At 36.6% G+C, this 15879-nt stretch overlaps 1 protein-coding gene across 7 annotated transcripts in view; it reads right to left on the reverse strand.

Moving 5' to 3' along the window:
- ADGRB3 (adhesion G protein-coupled receptor B3) overlaps window positions 1-15879 on the reverse strand; it is a 444081-nt gene that overhangs the window by 237757 nt on the left and 190445 nt on the right. For all 7 annotated transcript variants that reach the window (XM_058801298.1, XM_058801295.1, XM_058801300.1 and 4 more), the window contains 4 exons: window positions 14022-14186; window positions 12986-13150; window positions 6303-6404; window positions 5633-5739 (listed from right to left, as the gene is read on the reverse strand). In XM_058801298.1, the coding sequence (XP_058657281.1) occupies window positions 5633-5739; window positions 6303-6404; window positions 12986-13150; window positions 14022-14186 (539 nt within the window). The remainder of the gene's footprint in view (window positions 1-5632; window positions 5740-6302; window positions 6405-12985; window positions 13151-14021; window positions 14187-15879) is intronic.

Genomic DNA, 15879 nt, shown 5'->3' on the forward strand with positions numbered 1-15879 from the left:
TACTTTTTTAAGCCAATGCCTTACAAAATTATCTTTTTTTTTTTGTTTTGTTTTTTGTAATCCAATAAATCCTATTGCTTAGTTTGAGTGCATAACAGAGGAGAAAAAAGAAATAACCTGTGTATTCAAGTATTTCCTCAATTTTCACAAAATCAATTTCTAAAGCTCCATGGTAAGATTTTATGTATTAATGGTTTTTATTAAAAATGGTCAGAAAAGCTTAAGTATTCAATTCCTAGAAAGCTCATAAAATGTGAAATCTCATTGCTCTTCCACACCTAACTATTTTAATCTCATTTTAATTTTTTTCATTAGTCCTCCTTCAAGTATTTTCTTTCCTGTTTTTAGATTTTGGACAGTTGGGATGAATTGAGTGGATTCTTGTTTATTTAGTTTAGTTTAGTATAGTTTTGTTTATTTTGCTGTGCTTTTCTCTAATTTCGGTGGCTATTACCCACACACTGTATTAAGAACACATGAATTCTTTATTTATGCTTCTTGGAAGAATGATAATGTAGACTATTCCTAATTCTGAGGTCTTGCTTCTTAGTATTACTGTTTGCACCATACCAAATTTGATAGGCTTCTAGAGCGTATGAAAGCAAAAAGTACTCTTATTTGAGGCATTTAGGTATTTTTTTTCTCTTGGGTACCATCTGAAGTAGGCCTGTGGGGTCCTAATCACTGATTCTATTATTGGTCATACAGCCATTCATAACCACAGTAAAAACAAAATTTCTAAGTCTCAGGAAGGATTTTACCCTATTTATCCAAATAAAGTAAAAAGAACCTCAAACTACACCTCAGAAGACATCAGTCCAGACTAGCCAAGTATTGGGTAAAGTACACAATTCTATGTGAAATAATTAGGCACATAATTTTCTGCTTCCAGATCAAAAGAAGATAATGAGCAATGAGGAACATACTTCGTAATATTATACAGACTAAGTTTGGGTCATTAGATCATCATCTAATTTGCCTTTCTACATATAACAGTCCATTAAGCCAGCAACAGATACACTTTAAAGAGATTAAAATATGCTAGACTGAAGTAGTTCAGTTTTCAGAAAATGAAACTATAGGCCAAGGGTAGAAAGAGAAAATAGGCTTCAGCAAGGTCCATAACTTCTGCTATTAACAGAACATAACAGTCCATAACATTCTGCTATAGAAGGAATTGATTTGGTAAAATGGTCTGAAAACCCAAAATATGTCTGTCCTACAGAAAGGAAAAATCCTCCAAATTCTGATAATTTAATCTGGAATTTAAGAAAGAAGGAAATTCTTCACTATTAACAAAACGCTGGTGATCAGTATGTGATTAAGAACTTTCCAGAAGGAAGTGAAGAAAGGATATCCTCTGCCACTAGAGTTTATTAAACCTTATGACTTTACTTCATTTACATCCACAATAAAAAATACAGTTGGACTTCTTGTCATAATCCCCTCTTTCTCAAGAATACATTTAAAAACATGCACATAATTGGGCAAAACATTCTTCTCAGCTACAATGATTGGTAACAGACTCAAGACAACGTGCTTGACTAAGAACGTTTTACTAATGCAAAGCTGCAGACACTGCAAACACATCAGGACAATGCAAGAAAACCAGAAAAAAATTTGGTATATGATCTGTGATGTTTCTTTTTCTGCTCATCAAGTTATTGCTTGATCCTCTAGGTCCAGGAGGCAGTCTACCTATTTATCACTCTGAATTTTCCACTTATAGTGCTTTAGAGAGAATAATCCTAACTAGGTTCTTTACATATTATTATTACAGTTAAGCAAATAATTTTCTAAAGGTTTATTTAATGGATTTGGGCATTTTTGTCCCTTAATATGTTCAGTGAATAAATTTTCTTATTAGTCAAGCAGCTGTAAAAGCTGGTCAAACAGTATTTGTTGAATTCATTTGATGATTGATTTGTACCAAATGTAGGATAAATTGTTCATGACTAATTGGTTCTGTTATTCAAAGAAATCTAATTGTCGTCCCTAGCTTTAAAAGAAACCCGTACCACAGTGCACAAGGTAAAATAAACTAACAGAAGTACAGGCTGTACATTTGTAACACAGCTGACATTCATAATTCTCTTAAACTGCTCTACCTCAAACTCCTATCGTGTAGGACATGGTGTCCTTGAAAGACATAAACTGAGTGTTGATCTCCACAAGTCAAACCATACCCTTCTACTGTTTCATCATGTTCAAGTACATAGTCTCTTTGGAGGCTTTGTGTTTGCTATATTTTTACTATGCCAGGAATTTCCTGAGTTGTCCCATGGACATGTAGGAACACTAAGAAGGAAGAGTGGCAAGGCAATAATTCAGAAGACTTGAGATAAATTTCCTGCTTAAAAGTGGTCTCAGTTCTCCACAAGAAATGCAGATGTAGTACAGACTCATCTCAAAAATATATTGAGGACATATATTAATTTAAGACTGGGAATTATTCTGAAACTGTTGCAATAGAATATTAAGCATAATATTGATATATGTATCCAAAAGTGGTCCACGAGTCCAGACAATGTTACTCAACCCCGTTTTCCTCTGAGGTGCCATAACCTACATCTGAAGTGCCAGGGCATGCAGCAGAGGCAGTAATTCTGCCTGACACATTCTGTAAGTGACTGGAAAAAGTCTTGTTATTCATGGCGCTGGGGATTACGAGCAAAGTATATTATCGTTAATATTATGGGTGTATTTTTAGCTTAAATGACTCTCCATCTTTACAAACAGACTTTCAAATGGATTTTAAGATTAAAACATGGTGCCATTCTGGCATGATTTACAGAGCTACCATGTTGGTCTCAGTACAAGTCTTGAGTCAAGCTGAAGACCACACAGCACTAACTGGGTTTCAGTTTCTCTAGGGGTTGAAATTTGTCCCATGTCAATTCCGGGTGAGTAATAGAGAAAACTGTAAAAATACAAGAAGATTTGTGCGTGAGGCAGTGAATCTACAGTAGTTATATACAGTAAGGGAACAGTCTTCAGGAGTCAATTACCTGTGGTTATGTGGTAAAATTCTACACTATATATAGCAAAGAATTGTGGTTTTCTCACTTTAAACTTTCTATCCCTCCTCTGTCCCAGAAAATCATGTTTTTATTGCCTGCTGACAATGGCCTCTCTGCCATGCTATCCTCCAAAGGCTGGCAGGCATTCTTTGGGAGAGTGCTCACTGGTGTGGTCTGAAATGGTCAGGGAGCATGCTAACACAAACACAGTTAAACTGGGCAGATGACTACAAGGATGGCTTTTAAGCTTAAGTTTATTTACTAGTACAACTATGGGCTTCCAGTTCAGCACCTGTGTAGCCAGGTTAGCAGAGTCTATGGCCAAGGAAATCTTGTCTGGCTCCCATCATACTGAACACTTTTCTATAGATAATATTTTCTTAGGTACAGCATCATATGAATTCTACTATGTGATTTCTGGTTCTAGATCATAAGCAGCTTGATTGGAGGGCATAAAGACAGGGACTTGTTTGTCTTCTATGCTTTAATGTATTATATATTTATAATATTTAAATATATATAAATATAAAACTGCTTTATATCAACTTCAGGAACATAATTTTTTTGAAGACTGTGCATATGATTTTCTTTTATATATTTTAGACAATAAATGATAGAGATTCAGCTCAGATTTTATGGAAATATTCAGAGAACTGAGTGATACCCCACTCTATTCCTGGTCTGCGTTGGTAAAATAACTTTATCGGTAAGTTAAGCACACTGAGACAACTCATACATGCTTTCATAAGCACACATATTTATTATAGCAACACCGTCTGTCAGCAGCTTCCTTATAAAGCCCTATTTTCAGGGATTTATGGAACTGACATATGTATCGTGGGGGGACAAGCCTACATTTGCTGGGCAATGACCTTATAGGTCTTTACCTCTATTTTCTCTGATTCTTTAAATATGCTGCGTTGTTCACTTGGAGAAGCAGAAAGATGTAAGACAGACCAATTTTCCTTGTGAACAGTTCCCAAGTGTAAAAGAAGTCCACTTTAATTTGTATGCACATGACCCAGACTTAAATTTGTGCAGGAAAAAGATATGTTTAGGTGCTTCTGCAATTTTAAAAAAGCATTACCAATTTTTAAATGTTCTTTGGCAGAAAGAATATTTCACAGCGTAATATATTTATATTAATATTTCAAAAAAGGAAATATAGAAAAAAAGAGAAATCTGCTCTAGGTTAGAAATGTCTTTTGTCCAACAAGTCAGACTTGCAGTTCTTAGAAAATTACCAGTGCCTACCAAAGCCAGGTAAGTCAAACCACTGAATAGCATGAAACAGCATTTAGCATAGTTTGAGCTGCAAACTAGCATAGACCTAACAAATGAAATTGTTGCAACAGAATAAAATACCGAAATTATTAAATGCAAAAATGTTACAGCCAACTTAATGTGGTTTTTGAGCGTGAACACTAAAGGGAGAAATAAACATGCAGGCAGTTGTGTAAAATAGAAGCTTCTGTGTAGTGGGGAAAATTCCTTTGACAATCTATTCTGTCCTATCTTAAAAATAATTCTTGCTTTGGCCTACTCTGAAATTGAATCCCGGGCCTCAAATAAATTGGGTCTAACAAAACAGAAATGCAGCTCAAAGGAATTAATCAAAATCTCCTCTAAGTAGCAATCCAGATTTGAGAACCGGCAGTCAGGCTACTGCTTTTCAAGCCACTAAAGAATTTTAAACATGTTACAGAAGTGTTGCACTTGGTTGAGAAGTTGGGAAGTTATGAAGCACAGAGCTGTATTAGTGTGCTGCTGCTGAATGATAAAAGGAGCAGTGGCCTTTGGAAAAGGATGCAGAGTAATAAGAATGTCAGTAGAATACATCATGCAGGGAAACCCATTGTCCATGAGAATGTTCAAAGGCTCATTTCCCACTATAGTATTAACCTGGCTGAATGCCTCATCTAGGGACATAGAGGGTACCTAATATACCTAACATAAATGATGATAATACATTTATAAAGCAATATACATTATGTATTACATCTATCCAAATAAACATGTTTAGGCAGTGCATAATTGTATAATGCCTATGCTTTGCAAAGAAACTTTTTTTTAGGCTTTTTAAAAAAAATCACATAGTATTTCTTCATCTAGAGTTACTTTACCTTTTCCAAGACACTGTGATAGATTTACCCTATAATCATTTCCTATTGTTACATTCAAATGTGAAGTTCTAAATTTGAGAGCAAAAAGAAACATTCCTGGCTTCCTACTGTGCAATTAAAGAATACACAGTATTACAGAATTCTCAGCAAGTTGCTCTTCCAGTAAATCTCATTTATTCACATCTCATTTTCTAATAAACTAAAATATGTCTTGCCTCTGACCCCTATAAAAATTTCATGCAGCAGACATGAAAGAAGGGAATCTGATTCATTTTTCCACTTCTACAGTAGGACAAGGCTTATTTCACAAACACCAGCATTATACAAGATTAAAATAATATCCATTAACATAAATTATTCTTTCTCAGATCTATTTTCCTCTTGGTATTGCTTAAGAGAAACCTGAGAGCAAAAAAGTAAGTTTCTTTTTTACGCCAATGATAAGAAATGAATAAACAGAGCAAGTACTAAAGCTGACTTTGCACCTACTGAATGCTGCAAGTGTCTGTACTCGTTTGATATGCATCTAGCAAAGCTTGGATGTTCCCAAAAGGCCACTCCATGAACACTGAGAGAGCAGCGTCTGCTAGTGGTGCCTGTAAGACACAAAAGAGACAGAAAATATTTATATAAGAGAGAGCAACTGGAAAGAATAAACCTTATTTAACCTATATTCCATGCTATTTTAAAGGCACACACAGAAACAATTTCATGCAATGATCATCGGTATATAGAGAGTAGTATAAGATCCTGAAACACATTTCAGTGTTTACTTGATTGCTTTTCAGCAGTGTTTCCTTAATTAAAAAGATTTTTATGTTCTCCCTCGTTTTCATCACTTTGCCTGATACATCCAGTCAAATTGATTTCTTGTCAGCTTTTTCTTTGTGGCTATAATGTTCGCATGTACATGTATACATATGTATATATACAAATAAAAGTACATACATCACAGACCCGTGCATATATGGAAGCTGTAAGAGACGTCATATGTACATGTGTATGTCTCCATGGACATGCATAAGTCAATGTGTGTTGTTTATACAGATATAGTCATATATATGCATATTTATATGAGTCCAGTAATAATTTATCTAAGACACAAAGCAAAGTATTTCTCCCCTTTTTATCACCATAAAATTTCAAAGTAGTACTGTACCTGTGGCATTGAGAGGACATCGATTGAATGCCATGTCCCCAGCTGGGGTCCTTTTCCACACCATTGACATCAAGTAGTCTTCAGGACATATTTCATAAGGCGCTGTCATTTGCAAATGAGAATTTAAATAGAAACATTAACATATTTTATATCAGCAAAATAAGTGTTCCATTTCATCCTACTTTTTTCCTGAGATGTTTATGTTAACATAACTTGGGTTAATTTTAAGTTTGAAGTAAAAAAATGAGAAGCCTGAAATTTCACGTATCTGTTTTTGTGACAGTATTTACTTCATATAACCCATGGCTTTATTCTCCCCAGCAAGCAAGCACTTTTTAGGTTATAGTTACAATGTTAACAGGTTTGACTCTTTCCTGTTGCTCTATTTTGATCAATAGCACTAAGAAGCCAACAGAAGATGATGAGACTTAAACTGTGATAAGTTATAATGCTAATCTTAAACTAAAATTTGTAAATATTTTTCTAAAATTGAATCTTTATGTGAAAGAAATAGTTCTGAAAAGATAGTTGAAGCATTAAATGTACTGAAGGTGCTAAATGAGAATTGTGTATTCTGAAGGATATTATAAAATCAGGCTATTTCTTTGAAATGTGTTTCAGTACAAGCTGGTAATTAAGAAAGTATAGTCAATAATGTGGGACTGAATGTCTATAAAGCAAAATAACCTTTTACTGGTTATTGCAATACCATTTAAAGGGAAAAATATTGTCACAATTTTGTACTAACAGAACTGCATGGGGAAAAATAAACTTCAGCAAATGCTTCATGGTTTATTTTCACATGGTCACAACAGCAGATTCCTCTTGCTCTTTATATGTTAGTGTATATTCCAGTTTATGATTTTTGAGTAAATTAGATTAGCACAGAAAACATCTGGCTGTAGTCATCTCACAACTCACATCACTGACATGTTAGTTAATGAAATCTAATTCACTCCAAGTTCAGTGGAGAAAATCAGGAATTGTTTATTATTAAATGTATTTCCAGAAAAAAAAAAAAAAAAAGTAACCCTGCTGTAGTACAGCAAAGTGGTTACAAAAAGAAGAAAAAAGAAAAGAGAAAGGAAATTCATTCTAGCAGATGGTGTGATAAGGTAGAAAGCAATTCAATGATTCACTCATGGTTGCATGGGAAATCTCTCGCAGAGGCAGGAACAGACTACAGATTTTGCCCATCCCATTATCTACCCCATAAAATCGTCCATCTTCCCTGTTTTGCACTTCTGCTGACGGAAGTGTGAGCAAGGGAACTGAGTAGACTTTTGCACAAAGCTGTACCCTCTCTTTGTAGAGGACAAAGAATACCTAGCAGATGGCTCAGTAATACTAATATGAATCACAGTTGGGCAGAAAAATTGCTTGCTAAATTTGCCTCACCATCAGCATTCCTGAATCGTAAATCAAGACAGTTGGTGCTGCACAAAATGCAAGAGATCCATTAATGGCAAAACCCAAAGAAAGTCAGTGAAATCCATAATCTAGAATACTAGCCCTGCTTCAGATATGCCCACAGAGTGAATGCATCAGGACAGTGATACACTGGGAAAAAACAGATTTTGATAAACATAAGCCATCTGGTGACATAAGCAAAAGCGATTATCATTCTATTATGACCTTATAAACAAAAGAAATGTTCTGTTTTGAGGAGCGTAAATTAACATAATAAGGAGGTTATATTATAAATTACATAAATTTGCCAGAGCTTATAGCTCTGTGAGAACTATATTTGTTATGCAGCTGTGGCCATTTCAAATGTGTTGTGTTCACTAATCAGCACTTTAGGTGCTGATTCTCAGAACTAAAACTCTTCTCTCCACATACTGAATGTTACATGTGAGATTTTTTGCTTTTAAAAAAATACATATAAATACATCTATATGCACCATATTTTCTCTTTCACATTAGCAAGCCTCAGGTAGTATAAGAGATTTCCCATCTATTTGGAAGGGTACTAGTGTGCTTTTGAATTACAGTTTTGAGAACTCAAGATTATATTGAAACTTCAACCTAGGGCTGGAGATAAGCGGTGCACTTGTGTGTTGTGTTCAGAAGTAAAAGGCACTCCCAAGACCTTGAGTCATCAGGAAAGAGGTATGGAAGCAGATGGAACTTGGAAGAAGTTTTGCTTAGCCCAGGCAAAGCCCTTTTCCTGGTCTCTGGCTGACTCTTGGCCAAGGAACAAGGAATGCTGCAGATAAAAACAAACTCCTTCTTCCCAAAGCTCAAACCTATCTGGCAGAGCTTACTCATCAGGCATTTGCCCACATTAAAGCATCTGTGAGGCTGCAACCCATGTCGCTCATGGAGGCATTACAGGCACACTATATCTGACTTAGAAAGTCTTGTTGATCCTCAGAACCAGTTCAAGTATTTCTGTAACTATGGCACAATTAATTCATAACACACCCACAGGTAAATATGAGTTTGCTGTACAAAGTCATAGAAAACTACCAGAATTTAGAAGCAAATAGCAAATACTGTGGTAAAATTTGCTATCATTGGGAAATAAAAGGCAGTCCTCTTTCACTCTTGATGTGAATCACCAGCATCTTCCCACACAGAGCATGCACTCAAATGTACCACGCTACACCCCTGCAAAGATAGACCTGAATTCATCCCACCTAAGCACAAATATTCAACAAAGTCAGTGGTCTAGAAGCACAGTCTTCTTCTGACATTACTGGAGAGAAGACGTGCATCTCCCAGAGGCAATCAACCCAAGTGGGATCTGTGGAAGCTCAGTACAGCACACAAAGCAAGAGACACATGTGGTCTCACAGAGTCTACCATCTGCACAGGCAGATCACAAATATGGCAGAGGGTAACAAAAGGGTCAGACAAGTGAGCCTACAGCACACAGCAGCTCGAATGATGGTAGAACTACAGCTCCTCTCTTGAATCCTAATTCAATGCCCCAGGCAAAATTATCATAAACAAAGGCAACAGGAAAAAAGCTTTGGGATGTCTTATAGAATAGTGCTGTAATCGGAGACAAAAAAACTTCCCAAAGCTTTTATTTTATTATTTAGCTGAGTATCATTTGAATTACTTGAATCTTCTCCCTTCTCCTATTCTGTCTTATCTATTTAATACTGCTGCGAAAAAAAACTTCCATCATTGGTGGGAAATGATCACTCAATCTTTGGTTGTTGTGCACTCTTGTCTTTCTGTTAGCTAACAAGATAGTCTAGCACTGTTTTCAGTTATACTTTGGTCTAAAGTACCCCCATATCAGGCTTTATACTGCTGAAAATATGCTTATATTTTCAGTAGTATAAATGCTGAGAAGCTTTTTTGAGTAAAAGCTAGGTAAAACATTAATATTGGAAACAATTATAGAGGTAATATACATTTAAATATTGGGAAATTAGGTATTTCTGGAAACCAATACTGTATTGTTGAAACATGATATATTCTTCTGGCTGTCATAGGAACATAGTCTTATTTTTATAAAAATAAATTTACAGGAGTCTTCTACCCCGTATAGTGCTGCACTTTGGTTTTGGTAGTCCCATCTCTTCATTTTTACTGACACATTTGGTGGAAATTGCCTTATTTCTCTTATACAATCTTCTACAAGTTTCTGATCATCTTGCCATGCAACTCCTTATCAGATGCATTTTCTTTTGTTATCTAGCTGTCTCCATTATTCTTATGGGACAGATATAGTGTTCATTCATCTTGTGTAAGTTTTTTGCTGTGACTCCTGAGTGACTAGCTGTTTACCAAATACAAAAGCATTTTTTACTTTCTCCGATTTGCTTCCAATTTTCTGAAGTTATCCTTCACAGAAAAATGTTTTGAGTGCAGAGTAGTGCTGACCTACTAGGAGTGAGGTTTAACTTAAGACATTTGGGATGCAACAAAGCAGCAATAACTGAACCCAAAATGTCTTCAGATCTTTGTTTTTCATTCCTAGATTATTACACAATGGAAGGAAAAAACAACAGTTTTAAAATTTATCGCTGTATATATAAATAAATCACAAAGAAAGATGCAAAAAATTTGTTCAGAAACCAAGCTTTTTGAGAAACCACTTTTCAGATAGTTGTTGCATTTGGGTAAAACTTTACAAAGTGAAGGCCTTGTAAAATCATGGCTTAGGCCTGCTACTTTGGCTAAGCAGAAAAGGACTATGGGAAAGTGACTCAGCTGATTTAGAGGTGGAAAAACAAGTTATGTAACCATGGTGTGTTCACATCGTGGTGTAAGGAGGTTGGTTGAATTACATTTGCTATGATTTTAATCTATGTAGCTGATAACTGGCTAATTGCTAAAAAGGCCAGGTATTTGCAATAAAGCAGCTCTCCTCTGCACCTGTCTGGGGACTCTGCGTCACTTCACACCCCCAACTCACAGACAGCACTTCTGAGTCTGCCTCTCTTAATGCTGCTGAAAGTAATTCAGTTCATGCCCCAGCCACTTGAAGGGAAGCACTGAGAAACTATGAAAAATTTTCATATAATACTCAGATAATGCAGAACACAAACTACACACTGTCCAGCCATGATTTTCAGTTATCAAGTAAGCACTCTGTTTGCAAAGTATCTTATTAACATCAGTCACTATAACAGAAAAAGGCTTTATTAACCTTTTGCTTGCACAATTTAAAGCAGCTATAATTTAACTTTTTGTAAGTCAACAGACCTCTGGGTGATACAAGCAAGTGCAGCTTCATACCCTTAACAAAAATATTCCATGGTTCTACACACCTGAGGATCTTGTTTTATTCAAAGCAATGCTAATAAAAGAAAAAGGACCAACATTATAGTTTTCTCACACTGTTTTAGTGGCTTACAGAGAACAAGAAACTAGTGAGACAAAAATAGCTTTTCTGAGCTATTTCAGGGCTAGGAAGAAATGCATACAAATAATGAAATTTTCTTATACTTTGAACAACTCTGTGTAGTACTTTCCAATTTTACTTGTTTATAGAATGTAATTTGTATATAATTTTATAAAATTTTGTTAAATTATCTCTACATTTAAATCTGAGACTTCAGCAAATGTCAGTCTAGAGGCAAATAAATCTGTAATTCATGTCTAATAGTCTGCACAAGCATAGCTTGTTAAAAGGTGCTTCAGGTTAGAGTTTCTATAAGCACACTAAATCTAATCTGAAATTAATCAAGTAAATAAATAACTTCACCAAATGGCAAATAAAGCTCTGTGTGCATTTGACTTGTAAATACATCTGTAAAATATTTTATTAACAGCAGGTGGCAACCTTTGAAAATTGGACTGCAGCAGTATGGCTTTACTTTTACATACACAAATGCAAATTATTTCAAGAATGGTTTTATAAGCAGCATCTAGTTCATCTGACTGCTTATTGAGAAGATTCATATTAATCTTCTATTAGTGTTGTGCTTTATAGAGGAAGGCTGCATTACCCATGGAAATTAGTTTGCTTAGGAATCCAATACAAATACTATTTTGTACTGCTTTTCAAATGATGAAATTTTTATTAAAATTAAAGAAATCATTTAAAAAGCAAGTTAAATTCAGTTAATTTCTACAGTATAGTATTATAACTTTCTAACTACAAATAGTCTTTTTGTTGTTCTTCAAATGCAATGAGACTAATTGTTCCTGCAAGTACCTTGAAAACTGTTCCTTGACGTCTGTCAAGGGATCAATATGCCCTCTATGAAAAATAGGGGCTTGATAACATAAAATTCACATCTCATTTCCTGACCAAAGCATCCCTGCCATTTAAGTCCTTCTCTGACCACCAGAGAACACAGCCAGCAAAAATGTCCAGAAGTCAGATTGCTAGATTGATTTTTTGCTGCTTCCTGGCTTGCAGTTCAGATTGCATAATTTCCCAAGTGGATGGCTAAAACATCCTACCCTCCTGACTAACTACTTATTTTTTATCTTTCACCTATCCAACAATACATTCTTTTACTTTAGAACAATGTGTGTTTATGATAAATACTATCTGATTCACCAGATATTCTTCTTTATTCATCATTTTTGAAGAAGCTAAAAAATACACTTTTATTGGCTTTTAGTGGGAAAGACTTAAATCTGTTGGGAGGGCAAAGTAAAGAGTGATACAAAGCGTTATATTAAAAAAGTGATATTCAAGCATTATATTAATGCTTAATAATAGAAAGATGTGTCTTTCAATTACTTTCCCTATTTTATAAAATGTGGCTCACATATCCATTCATTCACTCTCTACACTATGGTAAGGCTCACTTTATCGCTTATTTTTACTGCACTAGATCTTACCCCAAAAGTTTAAGAGATGTCACTCGTATACTGGATAGAAGGAATTCCAGATTATAAAAACAGCCCTGGTATTCTCAGATACAGGGCGTCCAAAGAGATTTTCTATAGCAAATTGCTCCTGCTCCAAATATAATAGACATTCCTTGGCAATCAAGTATTTTTTAATAACTATTTTTACTATGGCACTTTGCTTTGCTCAAAACTTGATGCATTGCTCATACGTCTAATAGGGCTCATTTCCACTTAGCTGCATAAACAGAAATCTAATGAGAAAACCAGCAGTGACTTGTCTAAAGCAAGGCCAGATACAGCTACTTATGGCTATTACTCCACAGACATTGATCTCATCTTTCCTAAGGATGCCCATAAAAATAAGCCCTGTTGTAGTGTAAATAATAACAGCAATTGTGTTTTCATCTCACCAGGACACCTCTGTTCACTGCAGCGTCTAACTTCCTCTCCAGTTCCTTCACACTGCTGCCCCGTCACAGCAGCACCTTGACAGATCCTTATCCGCCGCTCCCAGCCACCGTCACAGGATTTGGAGCAGCCACTCCAGTGGCCCCACTGGTTCCACTGGCCATTTGCTGTTTGGAAAAATATAATTACAGTGGTGATATGACGACAATCATAATGGAGAATTACTCTTTTTTAAAATTGATTTGTACAGTGCTGTTGTACAGTAACAATACACATTTAAAATGTGCCTAAGTAAGTACCCTTAAAAGAAACTAAATAAAAACATTTTTGCATGTGATATTTTAAGATCTTGATTTTTACATGTTCTCACAGAGCAAATGAGGCTTAGAGGTAAGTCCATATAGAATCTATACACCCTGAAAAGCTGCTTTTGCACTGTCAGAGGATCATGAAGTAGTCTCAGCCCAAAAGGGAATCAGTTCATATATATTTACTTTCTAGGTTCATGAAAAACTTAGGTACTTTAAGCTTCAAAAATACCTGCCTAAAACTGCTGAATGTCCTTCAAAGAGCAATAAAACCAAAAAGTTGATGTGCAGCCTTCATGCAGCCTTTCAGGGCACGCTTTCCAGCATTTTCATTATCAGGTAAATATGAATGAGGTCCCAGGACTCAGAGAATCACAGAACTGCTAGGGTTGGAAGGGACCTCTGGAGATCTTGTGGTCCACCACCCCTGCCAAGGCAGGGTCACCTGGAGCGAGTGGCACAGGAACACATCCAGGCGGGTTTTAAATGTCTCCAGAAAGGGACATTCCACAGCCTCCCTGGGCAGCCTCTTCAGTGCTCTGCCACCCTCAGTGTAAAGAAGTTCTTACTCTTATGTTGACATGAAACTTCTTGTGTTGTAGTCGGTGACTTTAGTTCCAGCAGCTGCCCTGCCCCTCGCAGCCCGCTGAGGCCAGGCCCGCCCGCCCGCCCTGCAGGCCCCGCTGCAGCGCGGACGGAGCGCAGCCGGGCGCAGCCGCTCGCTACTCACCGGTGCACTCGGGGTTGTAGCACTCCCGGCTCTCGGCCCAGGGCCCTCTGCACTCGGAGCCGCCGTGGGCCGCTGCCGTGCACTGCCTGCTTCGCTGCTGGGTGCCGTTGGAGCAGGTCACCGAGCACTGGCTCCACGAGCTCCACTCCTGCCACTGTCCGTCCACTGCCGCCGCGGCCACAAAAGAGATGGACACAGCAGAGTTACCGCCGGAGCCACGCAGGTGACCGCAGCCCCTCGGGCTGGGCCCAGCCTGGCTTCTCATGGCAATCAAATACACAAACCAAGGTTATGAGCTGCTTTAAACTAATATAAAACTGTTTTCCTTTTCCTTCAAGTAAAGAGTGTCCCATCTCCTCTAATTGCACGCTGATGTAAAAAAGGATAAATAATTATTTTGGTCACATACTCTTTGAGAGGTGTTATTCAAAACAAGACCTTATAAAAAGACTGGTCTTTCTAGGCAAAAGTGAGAGCCGTTCTTGTATCATGTAAGTAAACCCTGAGCCCTCTGAAGTGATTTCTAGGAACTGCAGTGATAGCTCAGACAGGTCAGATTATAACATTGGTGCTGACAGTGAAACGAGATGTCTTTAGTTGAACAGGAAAAGGAAAACGGGAGTTACCCCTTTGCCTCACATACAGGCTCTCGTCTCTGTATTCACAATGCTGAATATATTTTTGATCATTCATCCTCCCTGTGAGGGAAATTATCTCAGTTCTTCAACATTCTTTTGAGATAAAATGTAGCAGGACAGAAACTGCCTGCCTTCCTTGCTTTCTTATCAGATTTGCTGTTGTGTTTGCATATTGCATAATCTTCTTTCTGAAATGGACAAGTTAAATGTCTAAACAAAATGAAAATGGTGGAAATGGCTCTGTATTTAGTAATTTGTATTAGCCCATGCACTTGAGCTTGGATGAATATTCTCCTGAGTAAAGGTTAATGACTGTTATTAATAATTTTGTATATCAGAAAGCTTCTTGAGATAAATGAAAATATTAAAAACAAGGTAATGAAAAAACATAAAGCAATTATGCTTCCATACAAGTTAAAAATTATATGGTCGATAATAATAGGACTAGGCAGTATGTTTAAAAACAGGCAAGCATTATGAAATGTGTTATGACTAATTGTGCTAATTCAGGATCCTGCATTCATAGAGATTGTGGCAATCATCAGTTCCTCATTGCCCCTGCAGTTAAATATAATCTCAAAATGTAGGTTCTAATATAATTTTGATTAATACTCGTCCTTGAAAACCTGGTTCTATAACTGCTAGTGCTATATAAGCACCACCACTCCAAACAAGGAATTTCACTTGGTGCACTTGCCAAACCCTGTTTTCAGGATTCTTCTAAAGGGGAGTTGGAATAGCAGCTCCCTAAGCTGATGGTGTTAATGTCTAAAATAGAAAGAAGAATCTTAAAGTTAGTGATTAAACATACTGTTCTGTATGGGTGTGTCACTGTTCAGTAAATAATTGAGGCAAACTATTTTGCTAATGTCAGACATAAACAACAGAACATTTCAAAGATACTACCCATATCCTGGGCCCAGGATCTCAGCACCAGTGAATTAAAGGAAGAGATTTTCCAAGGCTTTTCTCTGAAGTTCTGTATTAAGTATTCCGTGTAATGCCTGGTTGTGAAGTACTTCTCAATGCAGATGCCTCTGAAACTATGAAGCTGAGCCCTGATAATTTATTCAGAAGAAAATGGAAATCTTTCCAAACATGGATGCTAGTTCCACTCATTAATCATAAAAGGTTTATGTGAAGAGGAAAACATTATGGAAATTACATTTCAATGCACCCTCTTCAGTTTTATTCGTTGCTATATAGTATTATTTAGGATA

The sequence above is a fragment of the Ammospiza caudacuta genome, chromosome 3, assembly GCF_027887145.1.
Source record: "Ammospiza caudacuta isolate bAmmCau1 chromosome 3, bAmmCau1.pri, whole genome shotgun sequence".
NCBI lineage: Eukaryota > Metazoa > Chordata > Aves > Passeriformes > Passerellidae > Ammospiza > Ammospiza caudacuta.